This window comes from Brassica napus, chromosome C1 (genome assembly GCF_020379485.1).
Source record: "Brassica napus cultivar Da-Ae chromosome C1, Da-Ae, whole genome shotgun sequence".
NCBI lineage: Eukaryota > Viridiplantae > Streptophyta > Magnoliopsida > Brassicales > Brassicaceae > Brassica > Brassica napus.
The window spans coordinates 43,477,670-43,500,173 of NC_063444.1; the positions used below are offsets into that span (position 1 = coordinate 43,477,670).

The 22,504-nt window shown below is 36.5% G+C and overlaps 1 protein-coding gene, 1 long non-coding RNA gene and 1 pseudogene across 3 annotated transcripts; all 3 read right to left on the bottom strand.

Moving 5' to 3' along the window:
* Positions 1-5,005: 5,005 nt before the first annotated feature.
* On the bottom strand, positions 5,006-5,485 carry LOC106383683. The gene has a single exon (XM_013823756.1). The coding sequence runs from the start codon at positions 5,483-5,485 to the stop codon at positions 5,006-5,008; it is 480 nt and encodes a 159-aa protein (XP_013679210.1).
* A 1,304-nt stretch (positions 5,486-6,789) lies between these two features.
* Positions 6,790-8,007, bottom strand: LOC111198247 (annotated as a pseudogene).
* A 1,334-nt stretch (positions 8,008-9,341) lies between these two features.
* On the bottom strand, positions 9,342-14,496 carry LOC106383686. 2 transcript variants are annotated; one of them, XR_002656344.2, is made up of 5 exons: positions 10,682-14,496; positions 10,411-10,610; positions 10,156-10,268; positions 9,772-9,848; positions 9,342-9,694 (listed from the first exon to the last, which is right to left on the bottom strand). It is a non-coding gene; the product is annotated as an uncharacterized LOC106383686 (long non-coding RNA). The 2 variants fall into 2 exon arrangements; XR_002656343.2 differs by having other exon boundaries at positions 10,411-14,492.
* Positions 14,497-22,504: the final 8,008 nt, after the last annotated feature.

Consider the following 22,504-nt stretch of genomic DNA (forward strand, 5'->3'; position numbering starts at 1 on the left):
CGCAGTTGGTGAGCAAATATGTTTGCAAATGACTGCGCTCCTGCTCAGTAAGTCGACGGTCCTTTGGTTTTCCGCTAAGTCGTCCAACGTCTGTGAAAATGTCTGGAACCGTAACATGATATGTTGCCCGTTCGCCTCTATCATCATGCCGAGCAGGTCTTCTGTTTTTGGTCTGAACTTCTGCTGGAAAGTAGTACTCGGCAAAGTTTGAAGTTTCTTCATTGATCATCTGTGCGACTATAGAACCTTCCACCCTACTTAAATTTTTCACCATCTTCTTCAAATGGAACATATACCGCTCATACAGATACATCCATCTATACTGCACAGGACCACCAAGTTCCAATTCTCTTGCCAGGTGAATAACAAGATGCTCCATAACATCAAAAAATGAGGGAGGAAATATCTTCTCAAGGTTGCACTGAATCACGGCTATGTTAGTCTTCAAATTTTCAATACCTTCAAGAGTCACTGATCTCGTGCATAAATCGCGGAAGAAACCACTTATCCCTGCAATTGCTTCATGAACATTTCGTGGTAATATTTCCTTGAAGGCGAACGGAAGGAGGCGCTGCATCATTACATGGCAATCGTGGCTTTTCAAGCCAGTAAACTTTCCTTCCTTTCTGTCGATACAGTTACGCAAATTTGATGCGTAACCGTCTGGAAATTCCACATCGTTTGAAATCCAATCAAAGAACGCATCTTTTCCCGCTGCATCAAGTCGGTATATGGGAAAAGGAGCCCTACCATTCTCATCAACATGAAGTTCTGAACGAGCACATATATCGACTAAATCCAGTCTTGACTTCAAATTATCCTTTGTTTTACCTTGAACATTAAGGATCGTGTTCATGAGATTGTCAAAAAAGTTCTTCTCAATATGCATGACATCTAAATTATGCCTTAGCAGATGATCCTCCCAGTATGGCAGATCCCAGAAAATACTTTTTTTGTGCCAGTTATGTAGTTCTCCAACAGCATCTACCGGAAAACGCTCATGTCCACCGACTTCTGGCGTCCTTTCTGCACCAAAATCTCTTAGTTGTATCTTCAAATCTTTCCCACAAATTTCCGGAGGTGGACTGTCAAACACCCTCTTGTTCTTCGTAAACAAATTCCTACTCCTACGATATGGATGATCAGGTGGTAGGAATCTCCTGTGACAGTCAAACCAACACGTTTTCCTTCCGTGCTTTAGTTGGAAAGCATCAGTGTTATCTTGACAATATGGACATGATAGCCTTCCATGCGTTGTCCATCCAGACAACATACCATATGCTGGAAAATCACTTATTGTCCACATTAGTACTGCCCGCATTTGAAAGTTTTCTTTACACGAAACATCGTATGTTTCAGCACCTTGAGCCCATAGTTGTTGCAACTCATATATTAGTGGCTGAAGAAACACATCAAGTGATCTCTTAGGATGCTCTGGTCCGGGAACGAGAATCGAGAGAAACAAAAACTCTCGTCGCAAGCACAAGTTTGGGGGGAGGTTGTATGGTGTAAGAATGACGGGCCATAGAGAATACTGTCTTCCACTCTTGCCAAACGGACTGAAACCATCAGTACATAATCCAAGGTAGACATTTCTTCTCTCATACGCAAAGTCGGGATACTTTGATTGGAAATGCTTCCACGCTTTTGCATCTGAAGGATGTCTGATCTCACCATCTGTTGAGTGCTCCGCATGCCATCTCATTGGTTGCGCTGTGCGTTCAGACAGATACAACCTCTGCAACCTTTCCGTCAAAGGTAAATACCACATCCTTTTATATGGCACTGGAACTCTTCCAATTGTATCTTTATAACGAGGCTTTCCACAAAATTTGCATGTAACCCGCTGTTCATCCACCCTCCAATAAATCATGCAGTTGTCGCTGCATACATCTATTACCTGATACGATAAACCAAGACCAGCTACGAGTTTCTGAACCTCGTAGTATGAACCAGGAGCTACATTATCCTCGGGTAGAATACCTTTTACAAAATCAGCAATCGCATCCACACAGTCTTCAGCCAAATTATAATCTGTTTTAATGCCCATCAATCTTGTAGCAGATGATAAAGCTGAATGACCATCTCTGCAACCTTCGTACAATGGTTGCTTTCCAGCATCCAACATATCATAAAATCTCCTAGCTTCTGCATTGGGTAAATCTTCCCCTCTAAAATGATCATTTACCATCTGCTCAGTACCTACACCATAATCTACATCCGTTCTAATTGGTTCTTCTAATCTAACCGCTGGCTGAGGTTCACTAGTACTACCATGTTCATAATCAGTTTCCCCATGATGATACCAAATTTTGTAACTTCGTGTAAACCCACTCAAATATAGATGAGTCCAAACATCCCACTCTTTAATAACCTTTCTATTTTTACAATTAGAGCAAGGACATCTTAACATACCTGTTTTTGCTTCCGGTTGTCGGTGAACTAACCCCATGAATTCAGTTATACCTCGTTGGTATTCTTCCGTAAGCAATCTCGTGTTCGGATCCAAATGAGGTCGATCGATCCAAGAACGAAAATAATTTGAAGAAGACATATTTTTTATGAATCAAATTCGTGTGTAAATAGAGTAAGAGGGAGGATGAAGATATGAAGTGAATGAAGAGGAAGAGGAGTGCTTGTATTTATAGTTTAAATCCTGCCGACATACCGAGGAAATTCCGACGGAATTCCGACGGACAAAACTAGTTCGTCGGAATTTCCTCGGAATTTTGTAAAATCCCCCAACGGCTCTCCAACGGCTATAATATTTCCTCGGAATTCATCGGTTTTTTCCGAGGAACAGAGTTTTCCTCGGAATTTCCTCGGAATATTCCGACGGACTGTAGTTTCCTCGGAATTCCGTCGGTATATTCCGAGGAAATTCCGAGGAAACCCAATTTTGTGTTTCCTCGGAATTTCCTCGGAAATTCCTCGGTATATTCCGAGGATTTCATTTTCCGTCGGAATGTCCGTCAGAATATCGCTGTTTTCTTGTAGTGAGAGGCCGGAGGCGAAGAATTGATTTCCAAATCCAAGACTGTTGTTTCTCCACATCAAAACTCCAAATGCTTTCGCCTTTTAATCTATTTCTTTTCGTCCAGTAGGCCCATAGAGATTCATTATCACAGTGGAGCAACCATATCAGTTTGAGAGAAAGAGTTTCATTCCAAGTAGCGAGGTCTCTCAAACCTAAACCACCTTCAGATAGAGGCAATCAAACTGATTTCAAAGAAATTTTTGCTTTAGCCCTGCTTGTAATATTACCATTCCATAGAAACTTTGAACAAAGGGATTCAATTGCCTTGATGCAACCTGTCGGTAATATGAAGCTAGAGAACCAGAAATTCAGCATACCATTGATGACAGTAGCTAGAAGTTGCCTTCGGCCTGCATACGAGAGGGCTCTGGTTGACCAGGATGAGAAACGCCTCTTAAGCTGGTCCATTAAGGGTCTGTAATCACATATCCGGAGCTTTCGGTGCATTAATGGAAGGCCTAGGTACCGAAAAGGCAGCAAGCCAAGAGAGAAGCCAAGGCTGAATAAGTCTGAGGCTTCTACCGGGCTCAATCCTGCTACAAAAAGTTCCGTTTTTTGGCGATTCATTGAGAGACCCGACCAAGCAGAGAAGCTTTCTAGTGTTTCTGCAATACGTTCCAAAGAACTGTACTCACCATCAAAGAAAACCATAATATCATCAGCGAAAGCAAGGTGAGTCACTTCCGGATTAGTAGCTAGAGGGTGGTATCCAATGAGACTGTTAACATAGTCCTTGTTGAGAAGCTGTGCCAGAACTTCCATGGCTAGAACAAACAAATAAGGAGATAGGGGATCACCTTGACGAAGACCGCGAGTACCCCTAAAGTATCCTCCAAGCTCGCCATTTACTGCCACTGAGAAGCGAGTCGTTGTGATGCATTGAGAGATCAGTTGAATAAAGAACTCTGGGAACCGTAAGGCTCGCAGGATAAGGACTATGAAGCTCCAATCAAGAGAATCAAATGCCTTCTTTAGATCAACCTTGAGCATAGATCGCTTGGAGATATTCTTCCAGTTGTAGCCTTGGATTAACTCTGTTGCCATAAGGACGTTTTCAACAAAAAGCCTTCCTGGGATGAACGCAGATTGCGTGTTTGAAATCACCGATGGCAGTACCTGTTTCAGCCTTTTTGCAATAATTTTGGAGATGGCTTTGTACGTTGTGTTGCAGCATGATATGGGCCGGAACTCAGAGACAAGTGTAGCATTTTGTTTCTTCGGGATAAGGGTTAAGATCGTTGAATTCCATTGCTGGAGCAGCTTACCCGAAGTGAAAAATTCCTGTACTGCCATAATCATATCTCCTCCGACAGTTTTCCAATGAGAAGTGAAGAATTCAGCAGGATACCCATCTGGCCCGGGAGCTTTGTTCTTGGGCAGTGAGAAGAAGACATCTTTAATATCTGAAGGGGAAACAGGAGCTAGAAGCGCTTCAGACACATCAGGAGGGCATCTATAATCGAGAAGCTGAGAGATATCTTCCAAAGTGGAAGTAGTTGGAGGTGAATATCTGCTAAGCAAATTCTCATAGAAATCCAGAACATGATTCATTATCCCTGCCTTTGTGTCAATAATATTACCGAAATCATCCTTGAGGAACAAAATCTGATTAATAGAGTTCCTTGCTCTTAAAAACCGATGATAAAAGGTCGTGTTGGAATCACCTTTGCCTAACCAATTGACATGCGATCTCTGTTGGTAAAAGGATTCTTCTGCCTTAGCAAGCATAGCCCATTTTCCATAAGCTTTCCTCTCCTCCAAACTGGCTTGAGGGGTAGTGAAGGATAGTAGTAACCGCTGACAACAAGTTAGATTATCAAAGGCTTCAGTAACTCTTTTTACGATTCCTGAATAATCTTCTTTGCTGAAGGTCCTGATGACACTCTTTAACTCTTTTAACTTCTTGGATACTCTCAGCATAAAAGTTCCTTCAAATGGTAGAGATCGCCAGCATTCAGAGATGATGGTCTAGAAATCTGGATTATCGTTTAACATTGTGTACTTGAACGGGTGCTTCAGCTTTGGCTTGGAGGCGTCTAGGAAAATACAGCACGGGCTGTGATCAGAGATACCCGGGTCTCCAAATACACCCAGTGAATCAGGGAAGCTTGAGAGCCAAAGATCATTCACCAAAATTCGATCTAGCTTTTTGGAGATGACTGAGAGACCTTGGTTATTCGACCAGGTGAAGGAATTACCACAATATGGCAGATCCAAAAGAGCTGCTGATATCGTACAGTTCAGGGAGTCCCTCATACCTCGAGTAGAATATGCAGCAGAGGTAGAGGAGTTCTCGGTAGCATCCAGAATCTGATTGAAATCGCCAACAACTGCCCACAGAGATGAGGCAATAGGAGCATAAGTAGATAAGTAAGAGAGCTCTGACCATAACTCCCTACGAAATTTCCTGCAGTTGGAGCCATATACCAGAGTGACAGCAAACTCCATAGCAACAAAAGGAAGCCGGACAGAGCAGGAGATACATTGGAGCGACTTGTGTAACACCGAAACAGTGACTGAAGGGTGCCACAGAAGCCAAATCTTTCCTAAATCCGAGAATTCATAATTACATTCGTAATGCCATCCTGGGAAAACTTTGTTTATGATAGACACAGCCTTGATACTACTGACATGTGTCTCCAACAGACCTCCAAAAATTGGCTTATTAATCCGAAACCATTTCCGAAAGCCGCTATGCTTTATTTTATTATTGAAACCCCTAATGTTCCAACAAAAAATATCCATAAAGGGGTGAAAAATCAGAGGTTTAAAGGGTCTCTGCCCCTAGCATTACGCTTAGCTTGCTTCTTAGACCTTTGGGAAATGACGCGAATATACTGGTCATCCTCATCATTTGGGTTGTCCTCATCATTGGAGATCCCTTCAGAATCAGGATCCGGTTCCTCGTCTTCTGAAGTGCCATTAGAGGAGATAATAGGTGACTCAGGGTTCTCAGGTCGCAGATCAACAAAAAGCTTTCCTGAGGAGGCATCATACTCATTGAGAGTGGCTATTTGACGTGATGACCCAATCGCAGGAGGGTTATTACTAGGAGGATTAGCATGGATCATGTTGTCCGCTCGCTCCCAACGGTGAGAGGCAGGGGGTTTTCCTTTAGATAAGATTGGAACAGACCTCTTCTTGCTCTTTGTATCTGAACATAAAGGTCCAACAATAGGGTACTGACTCGGAATAGGAGCCTTACCATTATCGTTACCACTAAACTTGTTGGAGTTTGTTCTGGTACAAGCCTCAGTGGCGTGTTTTACAGATCTGCATATCGAGCAGCGAGGTGGAGCAGCCGGGCATTTTGAGATGGTGTGGCCGACTTTGGAGCAGTGAGAGCATATGGATGGAAGCCAAGGGCAAGAGACTCCTATTCTAACCACTTCTCCGCACTCAAATTGAGCGTTGACAGCCTCTGGAAGCGGCTTCCGCGGATCAATCACAGTATACACCTTAGCCACTTCAATGTTAGTGAGGTTTTCTGTAGTCGGATGAAGACAAATGGGGTGACCTACGAGTCCTGCAATCTCCTTAAGGGCATCACTATTGAAGAATTGGAGAGGGACTCCATGGAAATCCAGCCAAACCGGAACGGTGGATAATGATGGCTTCTCTGGCGTGATACCTGGAGCCCATTTCGCAACAAACATTGTCTGGCCATCCACTTGCCATAGACGTTGAGCGAGGATTCTGCGTCGAGCATTCGGACAAGGTACTCAAAAGAGAAAGGCGTTTCCATCCATTTTGGACACTGCGATGTCACGGCGTTGTTTACTCCACATACCGTTGACAATAGCTTGAACTGCACCTCTTGCAGGTGCCTCTTCATAGAACTGCCCAATAATGAAGCTGTCCCAAGCCTTGCGATTATGCTCAATAACCGAATTTGGTATTTTTACGACCACAACTCTCTTGACTAGAAGATGAACCGTCACTGTCTTTCGCAAAACGTTTCAAGGCCTTATCGCTCAAGCTAACATGTAACTCTACAAACGCTTGGCGCCTTGACTTTGATCTCTCCACGCTCAAGTCTTCTGTAGGAGTATTCCACCACATTTTCTCCATTGTATTTTCCTTTTTAGATTTCTTCAAATATTTTCCTTTTCATTTTCCATTTGAAGCTCCTCAACGAGATCAATGTACTTTTTCCTGAGATCCTCGATCTTCTGTCTCTTATAAGCTTCCATTAGCGGTCCGATATTGGTACTCATGGACGGGTCATGTCTCAAAGGGCTCTTTAACCGGCCAGCCGCTTCCTCCAAAGACAGATGTGCAAATGTGCAGAGCTTTTTGGCTTCAGAGAAAACCAAAAAAGATGTTTCCACATTGCAGATTGAAACGATTTCGTTCATCTGTTTGAAGATTCCAGATTTATGTTTTGACAACATAATCATTCGATCTCCGTAAACTTCAACCTTCTTCATCTCAATATTTTGTTTTCCCTTTGCATGTTTCACTGTCACGTTTTTTAGAGGCGAATTGTTTAGCTTTCTAGTATACTGGGGTCAGCCCGCCCTACGGGCGAGAAGTTTAAAAAACTATTTTATATGAATTTACATTAAATTTATGAAACATTTTTAAAACATTGTTGATTAAAACAATATTATAAAAAAAATAATGAATAGAATTAATCATTTTTTACTTTGAATTAAAGTGACAGCTATCTTCAGTACTCTCTATTTTTTTTTTTTGAAGAAAATTGATTATTTTCCTAGGTTAATTTTTAATAACACCAGTACTCTCTATTTTTCAGAGTAAATAATTCATATCTTCATTACATGTAAATTATTTGATGTTTTCTTAAGTTGGATTGCATAATCTGGTTGTTGTTCATGAATCCTGATTAGTTTGAATAACTTCTTCTTATGCTTAGATTCCTTGTGCACAGTTTGGTGCTTGTTATTGATTTTTGGAATGTTTGGGGTGTGTTTTGGATTCGGTTTTGTTTTACAGGTAGATGTCATGTATACATTCAGATGTGTAATTAAGCAACATGACAGGTCTTTCAGTTAATGACAATACTGTAGGCGATCCTTTACAATGATATAATTTAAAGATGTTAGTAAAGCTTAAGTGACAATACAAATTGGATGAGAAAACAATCTCTGCAATTACTCTGAGAATACATTACCTGAGTAACCTAACTATCCCAATTGCATAATCATCATTACATCTTGAACATGTAAAAGATTATGTAGTTTATATATATATATATGTCGATCAAATTCATACTAAGAAAAATAGTGGAGAGGGAACATACTTGAAAAGTTTGTGAACTTCCAAAAATAACATCATTTTCGGGAGAACTTCTCCAAGTTTCTTAAAAATTAATAAAATAAATAAATAATTTTAATTTAATATGGTAAAATATGTATTGAGAACACGTGTGGATCAGTCTCTCAAACAACCTTCATAATAGTTGAACATAGGTACAAAAATTGGTTGTTGACTTTCCGTGGATTAAGGTTGTTACATATGCATGTCTTAAACCTCTTATTAGTGAACATTTAATCGATATTTCATAGTCGCTTACTTTCTTTTGTATACTTAAACCATTTAGTTGTCATAAGAATAATTAGGATTTTTAACAAAAGAAAAAGAAATTAGGCTTTAAGTAGCACTTTTTCTTTTAAAAAATTTGTTGTTTACCGAAACCTTTAAAATGTAGTGGCGAAATTTTGTAATAAGTAGTAGACTTATTGTAATGGAAAAAAAAGAAGCAAACCAATCAAGTCTTGGATCATGGATTTTGATTGCTTAAGTTGCGACTCGAGTTAAGTTCCCAACCCTCTGTTTCTCTGAGTCATTGTCTTTGACACTTTTCTTCTTCTCCAAATATTTATTCTAAGATTTTCACCGTTTGAGTTGTATTTCAAGTTGTTCTTTCCCTCTCTGCAACTCAATCACATGTTAAGGTGATATATCTTTTACATTATGTGTCTGCTCCTCAAGCTGTGCATTTTATAATGTAATTATTTTACAAAAAAAAAATTAATCTAAATTTCAGGATTTGAAATAATTAGAACTCAAAATTTGTTTTATAAATTATATTCTCTTTTCCTTTGATCCTTGGTTTTTCATTATTTGGTTATTAGAGAATCTTTATGATTCATTTTACATCATCAGGAGGCACAACTTGTTATCCGACAGTGATGATGATGGACGACATAGTTATCATGAGGATTAGTCATTGAGGATCACGTCACGTAACTTTTGCTTCCATGCGATCCATTTATATGGTCTTATACTCTGCATTTTATACAATTTAACATGAGGGACATCAGCTATCATTCTTAAATTCGACAAATGAGTTCAACTTCAATTAGATTTTAGAAAATACACATATTCCAAACACATAAAATACATGATATACAACCCTGACATCGAGACATTCATATTGACCCTCTAATTACAGCTCTTCCACATTCTCTAGAAATTCAAGTAAAGAAAGACAATCGATTGAATCTACACATCTTCACTTTGGAAAATAAATACAAATGCACAGTGGTGTAAAAATATTATAAAAATTGGAAGAAGACTGTCTCTGTATATTTATTAGTCTATCACCTCTTATGTGACTTAAGGTGTTTGTCAGTGTAAAGGTGACCTGAAGTTGGCGTGTAATATCCGTCAGCTCTTGTATCTGATTAACTGGAAAACAAAATGAAGTGGTTAGACGATATGCAATGTCTGAGATAATAATGGTTTTAGTCACTGCGAACACATACTCTTGGCACCAATCACCACATGAGCACTTCTCTTTGCCATTACCATTGGTGTCTCCATTCTTAACCGGTTTGCATTCCTATTATAATAATAATCAAATGTTAAATCAAAATCTATTTAGTTTACACAATTTTGCATCTTTTGTGAGCATTTAATATAGATATTCAGTGATGGTTGATTTAGTTTTGCATTTGCTACCCGCAATATTTATCTATGGACTGAAACACAGATTGATCATCAAAACTTCTGAACATCATTACTTGATTAGTTTCTTTTCTTCTTCGAACCTGGCAGCACTCTCTTATAGAACTTATTTGAACATGAGGATATTGTGGTGTCACTTAAAATAAAAATACAAAAGAAAATAACCAAAGAAAAATAAGTACCTATATCTTCTCAGGTGATATTGTATGAGTAAACTCTGGGAAATGGGAATGGTTTGCAAGTGCTTTCGGTTGAGAACTAATTTTTTTCCTTTGTCTGTAGATATAGTGGCCTCCTATAGTCAACAAAAAAAAAGGCATACAATGGAATCTATGAGAGGCATACAATGTCAAATCTATCTCAGAATCTATGAGAGGCATACGATGTCAAATCTATCTCAGAATCAAGCTTGCAAGAAACATGAAGAATGATCGAACCTGGATTTGGTTAGGAACATGAAAGCCCCTGAAACATGAAGAGTCTCTGTTGTTGGTAATAAACAAATGTGATGAAAGAACCTTCTGTTTTCCACACCCACACGGAGAAAGTCTAAAGAAAAAGTGAAGTAACAACAAAAACACCTTTCAAGCTTTTGAATCTCTTGTTTTGGTAGATCCAAGCATCTCGTGCAGCAGCCCTGAAACGTCATTAGACTAACCACATCATAAACACAACCAAAAAGATCAAAAGAGAGAGAGAGATTACGACCGCAGGTGATCTGACGAAAGAACTTATAACATCACCAGTCACGGGCATAGGATGTCGACTCTGAATCGAAGAAGGACATGTTGATGGAAAACGGAAGCGAGAGAGATAATGAGAATCGTAGGAAGTAGGAAGACAAATAAGAGAGACATCTATATATATAAAGAAATGTTTGCCTCTCTCATGTGACGCCACGTCATTAAGCCGCAGATCCTAAGAGTGACACGTGTCCTCTCTAACTAAACTAATCGTTTCGTTAAAAGGAATGGGCTCACGTGTTTGACATTTATGGTTGGCCTCAGATATTGGGCATGGTTTCATTGGCCCAAAATTTATTTCATAACACAGCCCACATCTGTGAAAATAATCCACCGACTTATCTTCTGCTTGCTCTGTGTAAAGCCACCGTCTTTGTCGATTGATATTCAACCCAATGTCCAGCAGCGTAAACTCTTGCTTTCAATCAACCTAATAAATGCTTTCATTAACACCCCTGAATCACTCCTTCGACTACACTGCATTCAGTACACCACTCCTTCTATGGTTGCGAATATGTACCTATAAATAAGGAAGTAGCTTTCGTGAAATTCATCACTTTCTCCCTCTCAATCATTATAACCATCCGAAACACAAACACCACCAATAGAATACAGAATGAATCGGTTCATAGAATTTGAAGGGAGGCAAGAAAAGAACACACGAAAAGCTTTCCTTTGTTGAAGAACAAACTGGTTTGTCCCCGGTTCAGCTGAGAAGAACTTCAATTCACCAAATATTTGCGTCATGAAAACCAACCTTATGAGGCGACAATCTCATCAATGAAAGGCTCAAGATTCTCCGTCGTGTGAGCTCCGAACAGCTGAAGAATCTCACCTATGAGAGAAGCCCGAGACTTCCCAGAGGAAGACCCAACCGCCGGAAACGATTACAGCGGAGTAGGAGGAAAGCGGCGGCGAGGGAATAGAGGAAGAGGATGTATGCGGTGACGGAGAAGGAGAAAGCTACTGATGATGGTAGAAAGGATAGAAAGAAGAGAGTATAATGGAAAGGGGAGAGAGGAACATCTTTCATCATTATCTCTTTTGCATTCTTCGTTTTTTTTATTTAAATTATATTCTTTGAATATATGATTTCTTGAATATGAAATAACTATTCATTTTTATTACGATTCTATAGCATTTTAGATTTGCTCAGAGATAGATATCAACATTTGAAATTTGTTTTGTTTTTGTCAAATAACGTAAATCATTCTCAGTAATTAAGAAAATTACTACATTAAATATAGTTTAGTAATTAAAATTTTGTCTAAGAATATCATTTATTATTAGCTTTTTCTTTTTCTTCTCTGATATTTTTTTTTGTCACAGATATTATATAAACAATTAATTAGTTCTTTCAACAGAGAAGGTCAAGGTTGACAGAAAAAAAAAAGAAAAAAGGTTAAGTGTTTGAGCCGGTGTGAGATCACCTTAAATCATTAACCACAAATACAAGAGTTATACTTATAGTTTAGTAATTTGCTTAGTTTGAACTTCAGTTTTTACTTTGGTTTGTTATCAAGTAAGTTGAAAGATATTACAGACCAAACTTGGGGGAGGAGCTCCAGCAGCAACAACAATGACATAATGATCAACTGAAGAAATGGTTTCAATAGTCGATGAAGCGATGGGCTTACCATCTTCAATTTCTTTTGGTGTCTGTTGCTCTACATTTGTTACTCTCTACACCCCAACAAAAAAATACAACTTATTCAATATTTTGAGGTCTATATTTTTGTACATTTTTCTTACTAAGGAATAATTAGTTTTGAAGTTCAGGTATTCTCCTTTGCAAGCATGTGCTGTGTTTTTGTACTTTATAAGTTGTGTTTTAAATCTGTAATACATAAAAGACTATCATGTTTGCTATTGTGATTTACCCCTTTTTACATTATTCTGTTTCTTTTTTTGGTTGTTGTCAAAGATTGAATGAACAAAAGACGAGAGACGAGAGGACGATTAACTTGGTTTACACTACAGCGACATTGATCCTGAAGTTTATACTTTCTCATATCATATATATGTGTGTTCCTTATTAACACATTTTTATGTTTTGGTCATTAACATTATCTTCAAACTCATTAGCTTCTTCTCAATTGTGCAACTTGCTCTACCAAAATTTTACCTCTTCAAGGGACAACATTAATTTAGATTCATGCGCTTAAAGAACCTTTTCCAAGCATCTGCTTAAATACAGAACATCCAACAAAGTTTCCACTACTATTTGATAGGAATATAGGGATGGTGTTGTTGTACTTGATGTAGGGGTGGGCACGGAGCGGATATCCGGAATTTTAAGGATATCCGTAATCCGCTCTGTTCCCTACGAATAATTGATTTTTCGATTCGATCAGTATTTTTTCGGATATCCGTAAAAATCTAAATTTTTACCGGATATCCGATCTGATCCGTAAAAATAATAAAATAAATAATAAAATAAAAAATAAAAGAAAAATAAAAAAAATCTTATATAAAATAATAATTTTTCATTATAATTTTTTTTTAAAAATTACATACTTTTAAAATTTTCAATAACTAAATAATAAATTTAGTGAATAAATACATTATAAAACTTATATAGAGATATTAAAGTGTATATATTATATAATTTTATGAACATGTATACATATATATGTATATAACGGATCGAATCGGATATCCATTTTTAAAAATATTAGTATTTGTGATTTGCTTCGTCTTTGACGGATATTGAATTTTAGTATTTGCTTTGATTCATTAAGTTACGGATATCCGGATTTTTCGGATCAAATCAAAACGAATAACGGATCGAATCAAAATTTGCGGATATTTTCTCCACCCCTAACTTGATGTGGCCAATATAATGTTATACTTTTCAAACTCACATCCCCTAACACGATGAGAATGGACTAGAAAAAAACTGACATATAAGAAATTCCAGTTATAATAAACAGTGCCGGTCTACTGTATTAGGATGCCCTAAGCTAATTTTTTTAAAAGAAAATTCATACATAATTAGATATTTTTGATGTTTTGGTTTTAACGAATATAGATACATAAAAAATGCAAGAAAACAAATAAACAAAGAAAAAAACTAAACCAAAGTGACTACCATATTCATTCAGACTGGATAGATTTGAAACTAGAAACCAATTTATATAAATTCTGCAACATGTATTTTTATATTTTATCTAAAACCATACATATTTTTAATATAAATCACATTAAAGTTGTATAAACTAATTTATTTTCATTAATGATTAATAAATATGATTTTATTCTTCTTTCTCTGATTTATCTGAAACACAGTCAAGTGAAAAAGATAAGACAAGTGCATCAGCCACATAGTTACTGATCCCGACATTTTTTTAAAAAACTAATGATCCCAACATGTTCATAATCAACAAACAACAAAGAAAGCACGCCTTGCATAGGTTGAAGAGGATAGATTCTTAAGCCAAGGTGTCGTCTCCTATGGTAATGCTTAGGCATAGTTGTTGCTTTTTATTTACTTCATCTGGTGTTAACTATTTTCAATGGACTATAAAGACAATCGTATTTTGGAATTCATTATCATCTTTGGCCACACGTCGGTGAACTATTCTGTTTGCGTTCTATTTTTGCATGTCAGCATTACGAACTAAAATCGTTAACCATAGTAGCTACCGAGATGTCATCCATAATATGTGTGACCTCGGTTACGTTTACGACTGTCTCAAGTTTTGTCAGACCAAAGGTTGAAACCATATAGGGAAATGTTTAAATTCAACAAAGAAATGATTAAAATCATATAAATTTCATACATGCAACATTTACATAGCTAAAAAACACTTTCTCCTTTTTGCACAAAAAACACTTTCTCAATTTTTTTTAAAAATAGCTTAAGATGATCTAAAATTACATCTAAATGGTACGAAGTATTAAATAATGATAAAATGCTAAAAAAGTTATAAAACATTAAAAGATGTTCAGTACGGAAATGTATCCTTTTGAAATTTTCCAATTAAATTATGAATAATATATAAATAATTATACATAAAGGAGCAAAATTTGAAATATGTAAGGAAGTTGGAGACATTCATGCACATCATTTAAACAAATTAAATCACCATCAACACACAGACCATTGTAGTCTAAACACTTTTCATTTTTCATGGTTTTTTTGCCTTGTTTTATTTCAGTTTTCTGTTAGAAAAAATAAACTACATTCACATAAAATGAAAATGAAAATATGTTTTTACTAAACAAAAACTACAATAGAAGAAGTTAAATGGTGCAATATCTTAAAACATATTTAACTAAAATTACAAATCAAAACACGTAGAAACATGAACAAATGTCAATCATGGATTTTGAATTATAAAAACATACAATTAGAGAATCATGTAAACCTCATTATTGGGCTCAATTTTATAAGTTAAAGAGAAAGCCCAATTATATGTAAATGAAACGCAGAGAATAGAAAAAAGGACACGTGTCATGCTCTGAACGACTTATTTAATGATGTGGCACTTTCTAAGTGGAGAGTGCCTCTTCTTTATAATAACAGATAGATATATGTTTTAGTTTTGTGTCTTCGTAAAACCATACACGACTATTTATAGAAAATAAAGAGAAAGATATATGCAAGAGTATATGTTATTTTGTTTGTCGACATCTAATGTTCGGAAAACAGAAGACAATAATAGTGTATATTGACTAGTTTACAAGACTAACAATTTGGCAACCATATTATTATTTCAGAAATCCCCTCGACTATATTTACAAAGTGATTTTGCTACATATCCTTTCTACAATCAGTTTCACAAAACAAATATGACATTGCTACTGAAATTGATGACATATCTTAAAGTTTAATATGACATGGACAATTGCATTTAATGTTAATTTATATTTTTGGTAAACTTTTTAAAATATGGTAATAACTCATATATTACATTTAATATCAATTTATATTTTTGGATTTTTTTTTAGAATATGGGAATAACTCATAAATCATCATTAAAATAAATATATTCAAATATGGCATTATAAATTTCGAAATATAATTTAATTATATATTTTTAAATTATAAAATTTTATTACTAAAATTTCCAAAAATGTATACAATTTTTTAGAAAATTATAAAAATTAATTGTAAAATTATTATTTTCTTATATATCTACAAATTTTATAAATGTTGTTTAATTTTGAATTTTTGGTAACTATGCAACTTTTACAAATTTATTTAATATATTTAATTAAAATAAATAGATAGAAAAATTTATCTAAGATTATAATTTCAAATATATACATGCATATTCTTAAATATAATTTTTATGTTTCATTAAATCAAATTTATATTAAAATATTAATACGAAAAAGAAAATTTATAATATTAATAAAATTTTATTTTATAATATAATTTATATTTATCTGTTAAAAAATATTTTAAATTGTTTTACTGCACATGGTGCAAGAAAACACCTAATCATTTACTAATTGCACAGTAAAATCAATAAAATACATTTATAAGCTGAAGTAATCTTTTTTTTTTCTCTATCGCACAATGGCCTAATAGTTCCTCTTATTAGAGGCAGTTGCAGGTTTCGAACCCGCTGCCTCTAATAATCATGTGCCCAAAATCCGAAACATTATTTGACACAAGAAAAGGAAACATAATGTTGAATCAAAAATCCGAATAAAAATAAAAGTATAGTCACCTTGAGCCCATACAATTATTTTTGTCAGGAAACCAAAACACAAGAACACAAATAGATCGACAATAATAATCCAAAGAGTACTCTGATATGAAAGAAGACCTAGATCACTAAAGAACACACATCTCTTATAATTTAACTAATTTAGAACCCATGAATTTTGATGAAAGATTATTATAAAAAAATATCAAATCACATTATAAAACGATTTTATAATATATATTTTTTTCAAGATATAAACTCAATTTACTTTAATAGATATTTGGTTATTCAGTCCGGTTAAGAACGGTTCATCAGGATTTTAACATGTATCTCATAAATTGATACCAATTCAAAAAATTAAAGAGATAAATATATTTGTTATGTCTTTTAGATACTTTACCTAAATGTCATTCATAGAATGATATCCTTAAAAAAACAAAGTTTAGTTATAAAAAAAATTGGGCAATTCTCTCAAATATCCCTTTTTAAGTTTTTATCACCAAAATAGTTATAAAAAAAACCCAAAATAATCCCTTTTTATTTTGAAATTTTGTATTTTTAAAAAATTTGAAACTCCACCCTATAAACTCTATCCTTTAACTTCAAATTCTAAGTCTATATTGGTTAACCCTAAGATATAAGTGTGTATTTACTTTTTAATAAAAAAATTGGTTATCTTCCTCTTTAAAAACTATTTTTGTAAAAATAAAGTAAAATAATGGGGAGATAACTTATTTCCGCACCAGAACTATCATATAATAATAAATGTACACAATGTTTCAACTTAGTCGTAATTGCACACCACAGAAGTATAACAACCCCTTTCCACACGTAATGAAAGTTCGAAACTCGTTTCCACACAAGCCGAACTAATACCTACAAAAACAGGTTAAACATTGGTTAGTGTTCTCTAAATCATAAACTTAACCAATGACTAACTTAACTAACCAAAAATGATCCGATTACGACCCGATTCGAGAATATAAACTAGATTAAATTAATAAACCAGACAAACCCAAGACCAGACTTAAGAAATTAGAAACCCTAAAAACCTAAATCCTTTGTCTCTCTCGCCATGAACGTCGTTGATCTTCTGCTTAGCTCCATTAAGGTAAGTGTTCGACAATTCTCTCTATCTCTCTCTCTCTCTCTATCTCTCTCTCTCTCTCTCTCTCTCTCTCTCGTTATTGTTTTGTCTCTTTCTCTCTTTGGTATTGACTCAGTGTCTCTCTGTTTTGCAGAAACCAACAACACGACCTCTTGCTTGAGCGCTAGAGACTCCACTTGAATTTCCAGATTCATTGCTCATACTTTGTGGGTTTGGAAATGGAAATCTCTTCTCTAACCTTTTAGAGTTTAGGGTTCTAAAAAAACGAAAGGGAAATCGATTTTAGGGGTTTTTAGAAGGTTTCGGGTCGGGTTTAAATCGATCCTTAGTCGAATCTTTATCTGGGTCTGGTTGTACCAGTACCAACTGATATGAACTGGTTTACTATCGGTTCATGTTATAAACCATTAAAACCAAGCCAAATCTCGGTTTGTGTGGAAACGAGTTTCGAACTTTCATTGCGTGTGGAAAGGGGTTGTAATACTTCTATGGTGTGCAATTACTACGAGGTTGAAATATTGTGTACATTTATTATTATACGATATTTCTGGTGTGGAAATAGGTCGTCTTCCTTTAAAATAATCATAGAACTTGCTTGAACCCTGTTGAGACGATGAAATTGCTTTAATTTAATAGATGTATGTGGTAAGTTATACATTTTTTTTGTTAAATTTTAGAAATTATTATTTAAATTTGATCGATATTTTATAATAAATATAAGTCAAAATTTCATAATACACTGTGTATCTCAATATTTAATGCAAAAATTGTGGGACCCGTGTGTGCCACGTTTTCCTGCCTATATAAACCAATCAAAATTTATATATCCGCTAAACCTAGTCCCCTCTCTCTCTTTCACACATTCGACTATCCGAGGTGGGTGATCTTGATTCCATCTGTGTGAATCTATCTCTCGGAAGGTTAACGTTGTCGATTAGATCTAGCTGCGATATGATTTTGCAGTGGAATGAACAAAATCGAGAACATGGCGACGCAACAGCATCGTGGGGAGAAAGCTTTGGTGCTATGGGACATCAACAACTGTCCGATTCCAGATGGTCATGATCCTTTTATGGTGGTTCATAGAATACAAACGGCGCTTGGCCTCGTCCGCCGCTGTGGTGAGATCTCCATGACTGCCATTGGCAACAACCTAACAAAGATCCTTGGTGGTGAAGACGTCATGAGGAAGCTCTCTTCCATTGGAATCTCTCTGAAAAACGGCCACGGTTAGTCCTTCTTCCTCCTTGTCTGTGAGCAAGTAATTTGGATTAGGGTTTATATACAGCTTTACTTTCTGTAGATTATCAAGAAGATTTGTATGACTGGGCCGAAAAGAATCCTCCTCCGGCTACTATGATGGTCATAGACGGTCATGAGCAACTAGGATGGTTAGCTCCTACACTTTGCGACCTTGAACATGATGTGTTGACAGCAAGAGTAAAGACATGAAGAACCTGATTGATCATGGACAGGAGATCATGGCCAGGAAATCATGGACATGAAATCATGGACAGAAAATCATGGACAGAAAAACTGAAGGAAAGAAAGGTGTGAGACTGATTTAAATATCTTGCCTGAAGTCTTGGACGAGTTTAAACAAGTGGAGGCAACTGGATAGAGCTGTTGGAGTGTGCAAACAAGCCAAAGTCACATGATATGCTAAGGAAGGAAGAGAGAAGAGAGTTGTCACTATCCGAAAGTGACTTCCTCAGATCTGGTCTTCATTAGTTTATTCATCTCCATTTGTTTATTCATTCTCATTGTCTTATTCTCCTTGCTAAATCTATTTATGTAACTATTGTATACACTAAATTAATCTAAGGAAAAATGTTCCTCAAATATTCTTGTCTCTCTCTCTTGGATTCCCTCACATATCTCTCTTAGTTCTTCACCAAAATCTCTCAAAAAATTCTCATAAACTCTCACTAATTCTCATAAATTTACATGATATCAGAGCTACAAGCTCTTGAAACCTAAATCTCTTCCGCAAATTACTTTGATTTTATTTTTCTTTTTCTCTTTAAAATCTCTTATCATTCACACCAGTCTCTCTCCTCTGTTCTTGAACTGTTCTTGAATTTTCCCAGTTCTGTTCTTGTGACTCTTGATGGATTCAGCAGAAAACTCAAAAAATGGTGGTGATTCCAGTTACTCTTAAAGGAGCTAACTATCTACATTGGGCAAGGCTTGCTAAGACAGCTCTTGGAGGCAGAGGGCTTTGGGAGATTGTTGAAGAAGGCATACCACAAAAGAAGACTATCCAAAGAGAGGATGGCAAAGAGGTTGTTCTTGCTGATGTTGGCGCCAAGAAGAAATGTCAAGAGGACCGGTTGGTGTTGTCCATTCTTCAGCATAGTCTTGACCCCTCACTTCAGGAAGGTTACTCCTATTGTGAAACTTCCAATGAGCTATGGGATACACTTCAGAAGGTGTATGGAAACAATTCCAACATCAGTAGAGTCTTTGAAGTCAAGAGAGCTATCAATACTCTTAGTCAAGAGGACAATGATTTTGATAAACATTTTGGGAAGTTCAGATCCTTGTGGGTTGAACTTGATATGCTCAGGCCAGCAACTATTGATCCTGATGTGCTTAATCAAAGGAGAGAGCAAGACAAGGTCTTTGCTTTGTTGCTTACCCTCCATCCAAGCTATGGTGACCTCATCAAGCACATCCTAAGGAATAAGGAGATACCTTCTCTAGATGAGGTATGCTCTGAGATTCACAAGGAGCAAGGCTCAGTTGGTCTATTTGGAGGAGGAAAGAAAGATTTGGTGCTTGCAAACCAAGCTGATGGAGCAGCAAACAAAAGCTCTTACAAAGCTGAAGACAAGAAGGTGTGGATTTGTGATCATTGAAAGAAGAAAAGCCATGGAAAGGACAAGTGCTGGATACTTCATCCCCATCTCAAGCCACAGAAGTTCAGGACAGGTTACAATGATGTAAAAGAAAACTTCTCTGGTGATATTGGTGAGCCATCTATACAAGGCAGCATGCGCCAGACCAATGAAGCTTGTGGGAACAAAGGGGGAGCTTCCAGGAGTGGCTCAGCCTTAAGGAACACTCAAGATGAGACCATCAGGAGATCTGATATTGAGGCTCTCATCAAACACCTTAAGGATAACTCTGGTAACTTACTTGGTACCTCTTTACATGCTACTGCTTGTGGAACTTCCTTGAATGCGATAACTAAATGTAATGTGGCAAAACCTTTAGTTATAGATTCAGGAGCTAGTCACCACATGATCAGTGATTTAAAATTGATTAAAAACATTGTCCCCGCCTTAGGAAATGTTACAATAGCTAATGGTGAAAGAGTACCAATTAAAGGAGTAGGTGATCTTTGGTTGTTTAACAAAGATTCTAAAGCTTTCTATATGCCTAGCTTCACCTCAAACTTGTTATCAGTTAAAAGAGCTACTAATGACTTGAATTGCAGTGTTACTTTCACTCCTAATGATGTCTACTTTCAGGATATTGAAACTAGTAGGTTGCTTGGCAAATGTGTCACCAAGGGAGACTTGTACTTGCTTGAAAATACTAAGCTTGCTGCCGATTTATCCCATGCTTTAAATTCCATTTCTGATTTCCCTAAAGATGTATTGTGGCATGCTAGATTAGGACATCCCCATTCTAGAGCTTTAAACATCATGTTGCCTAGTATTTCCTTTAAGAGTGATTGTGAGGCTTGTATCTTAGGAAAACATTGCAAATCTGTTTTCTCTAGATCAAGTACTATTTATGAAAATTGCTTTGACCTCATTCACTCTGATGTATGGACTGCCCCATGTTTATCTAGAGAGCATCATAAGTATTTTGTGACTTTTAGAGATGAAAAATCAAAATATACTTGGATCACACTGATGCAATTTAAAGATAGAGTCTTAGAAGCTTTCATAAATTTTCAAAATTATGTATCTAACCATTTCAATGCCAAGATAAAAATTTTGAGATCAGATAATGGAGGAGAATACACAAGCAATGCTTTTAAACAACACTTGGCCAAATATGAGATGATTCATCAAACTAGCTGTCCATACACCACACAACAAAATGGAGTAGCTGAGAGGAAAAATAGACATCTCATGGAGGTTGCAAGGAGCATGATGTTCCATACAAGCATGCCCAAAAGCTATTGGGGAGATGCTGTCCTTACTGCCTGCTACTTGATCAATAGGATACCTACCAGGATCCTTCAAGATCAATCTCCATATCAGGTACTGAACAAAACTAAACCATCCATAGAGCATATACGTGTGTTTGGGTGCTTGTGTTTTGTCTTGATTCCAGGAGAACAAAGAGATAAGCTGGCGTATAGAAGCACCAGGGCAGTGTTTATTAGCTATTCTCCTCACCAAAAGGGCTACAAATGTTTTGTTCCAGAGACTAGGAGAGTCTTGATATCAAGGGATGTGAAGTTTGTAGAATCCAGAGGCTATTATGATGGAAAGAGTTGGGATGAGCACAAAGATCTTTCTCAATCAGCTTCAGATAGAACAAACAACCTTAGGAGAGTAATGGAGAGCTTGGGAATCAGTATGCCTTCTCTACCAAGGGTGGAACATGTCCCTGAAAATGTACCATCTACTGCAGCTGATAGTGTTGAGAACACTCATCCTGATCATGAGGGGGGCAGTAGAAATGTTGAATAGTCTACACAAGCTCAACCTGAAGAGAACTCAGTAGCCCATGATCAAGATGAGATGCCATCAGAATCAGATGCTGAGACTCAAGTAGAGGCGCCAAGTGAAGGAAATGAAGCAGAACCTGAGCAGATACAACCTTTGAGAAGGAGTACAAGGATCAGGAAACCTTCACACTGGATCAACACAAGAGTTTACTTCAATGCTGAAGGTGTAGCTCACCCAATAAGTGCAGTATGCTCCCTTGCTCAATATCCAGAAGAGCATCAAATCTTCATCGGTGAATTGGATCAGGAATACATTCCAAGAACATATGAAGAAGCTATGCAACACAAGGAGTGGAGAGAATCTGTTGGAGATGAGATGGGAACCAT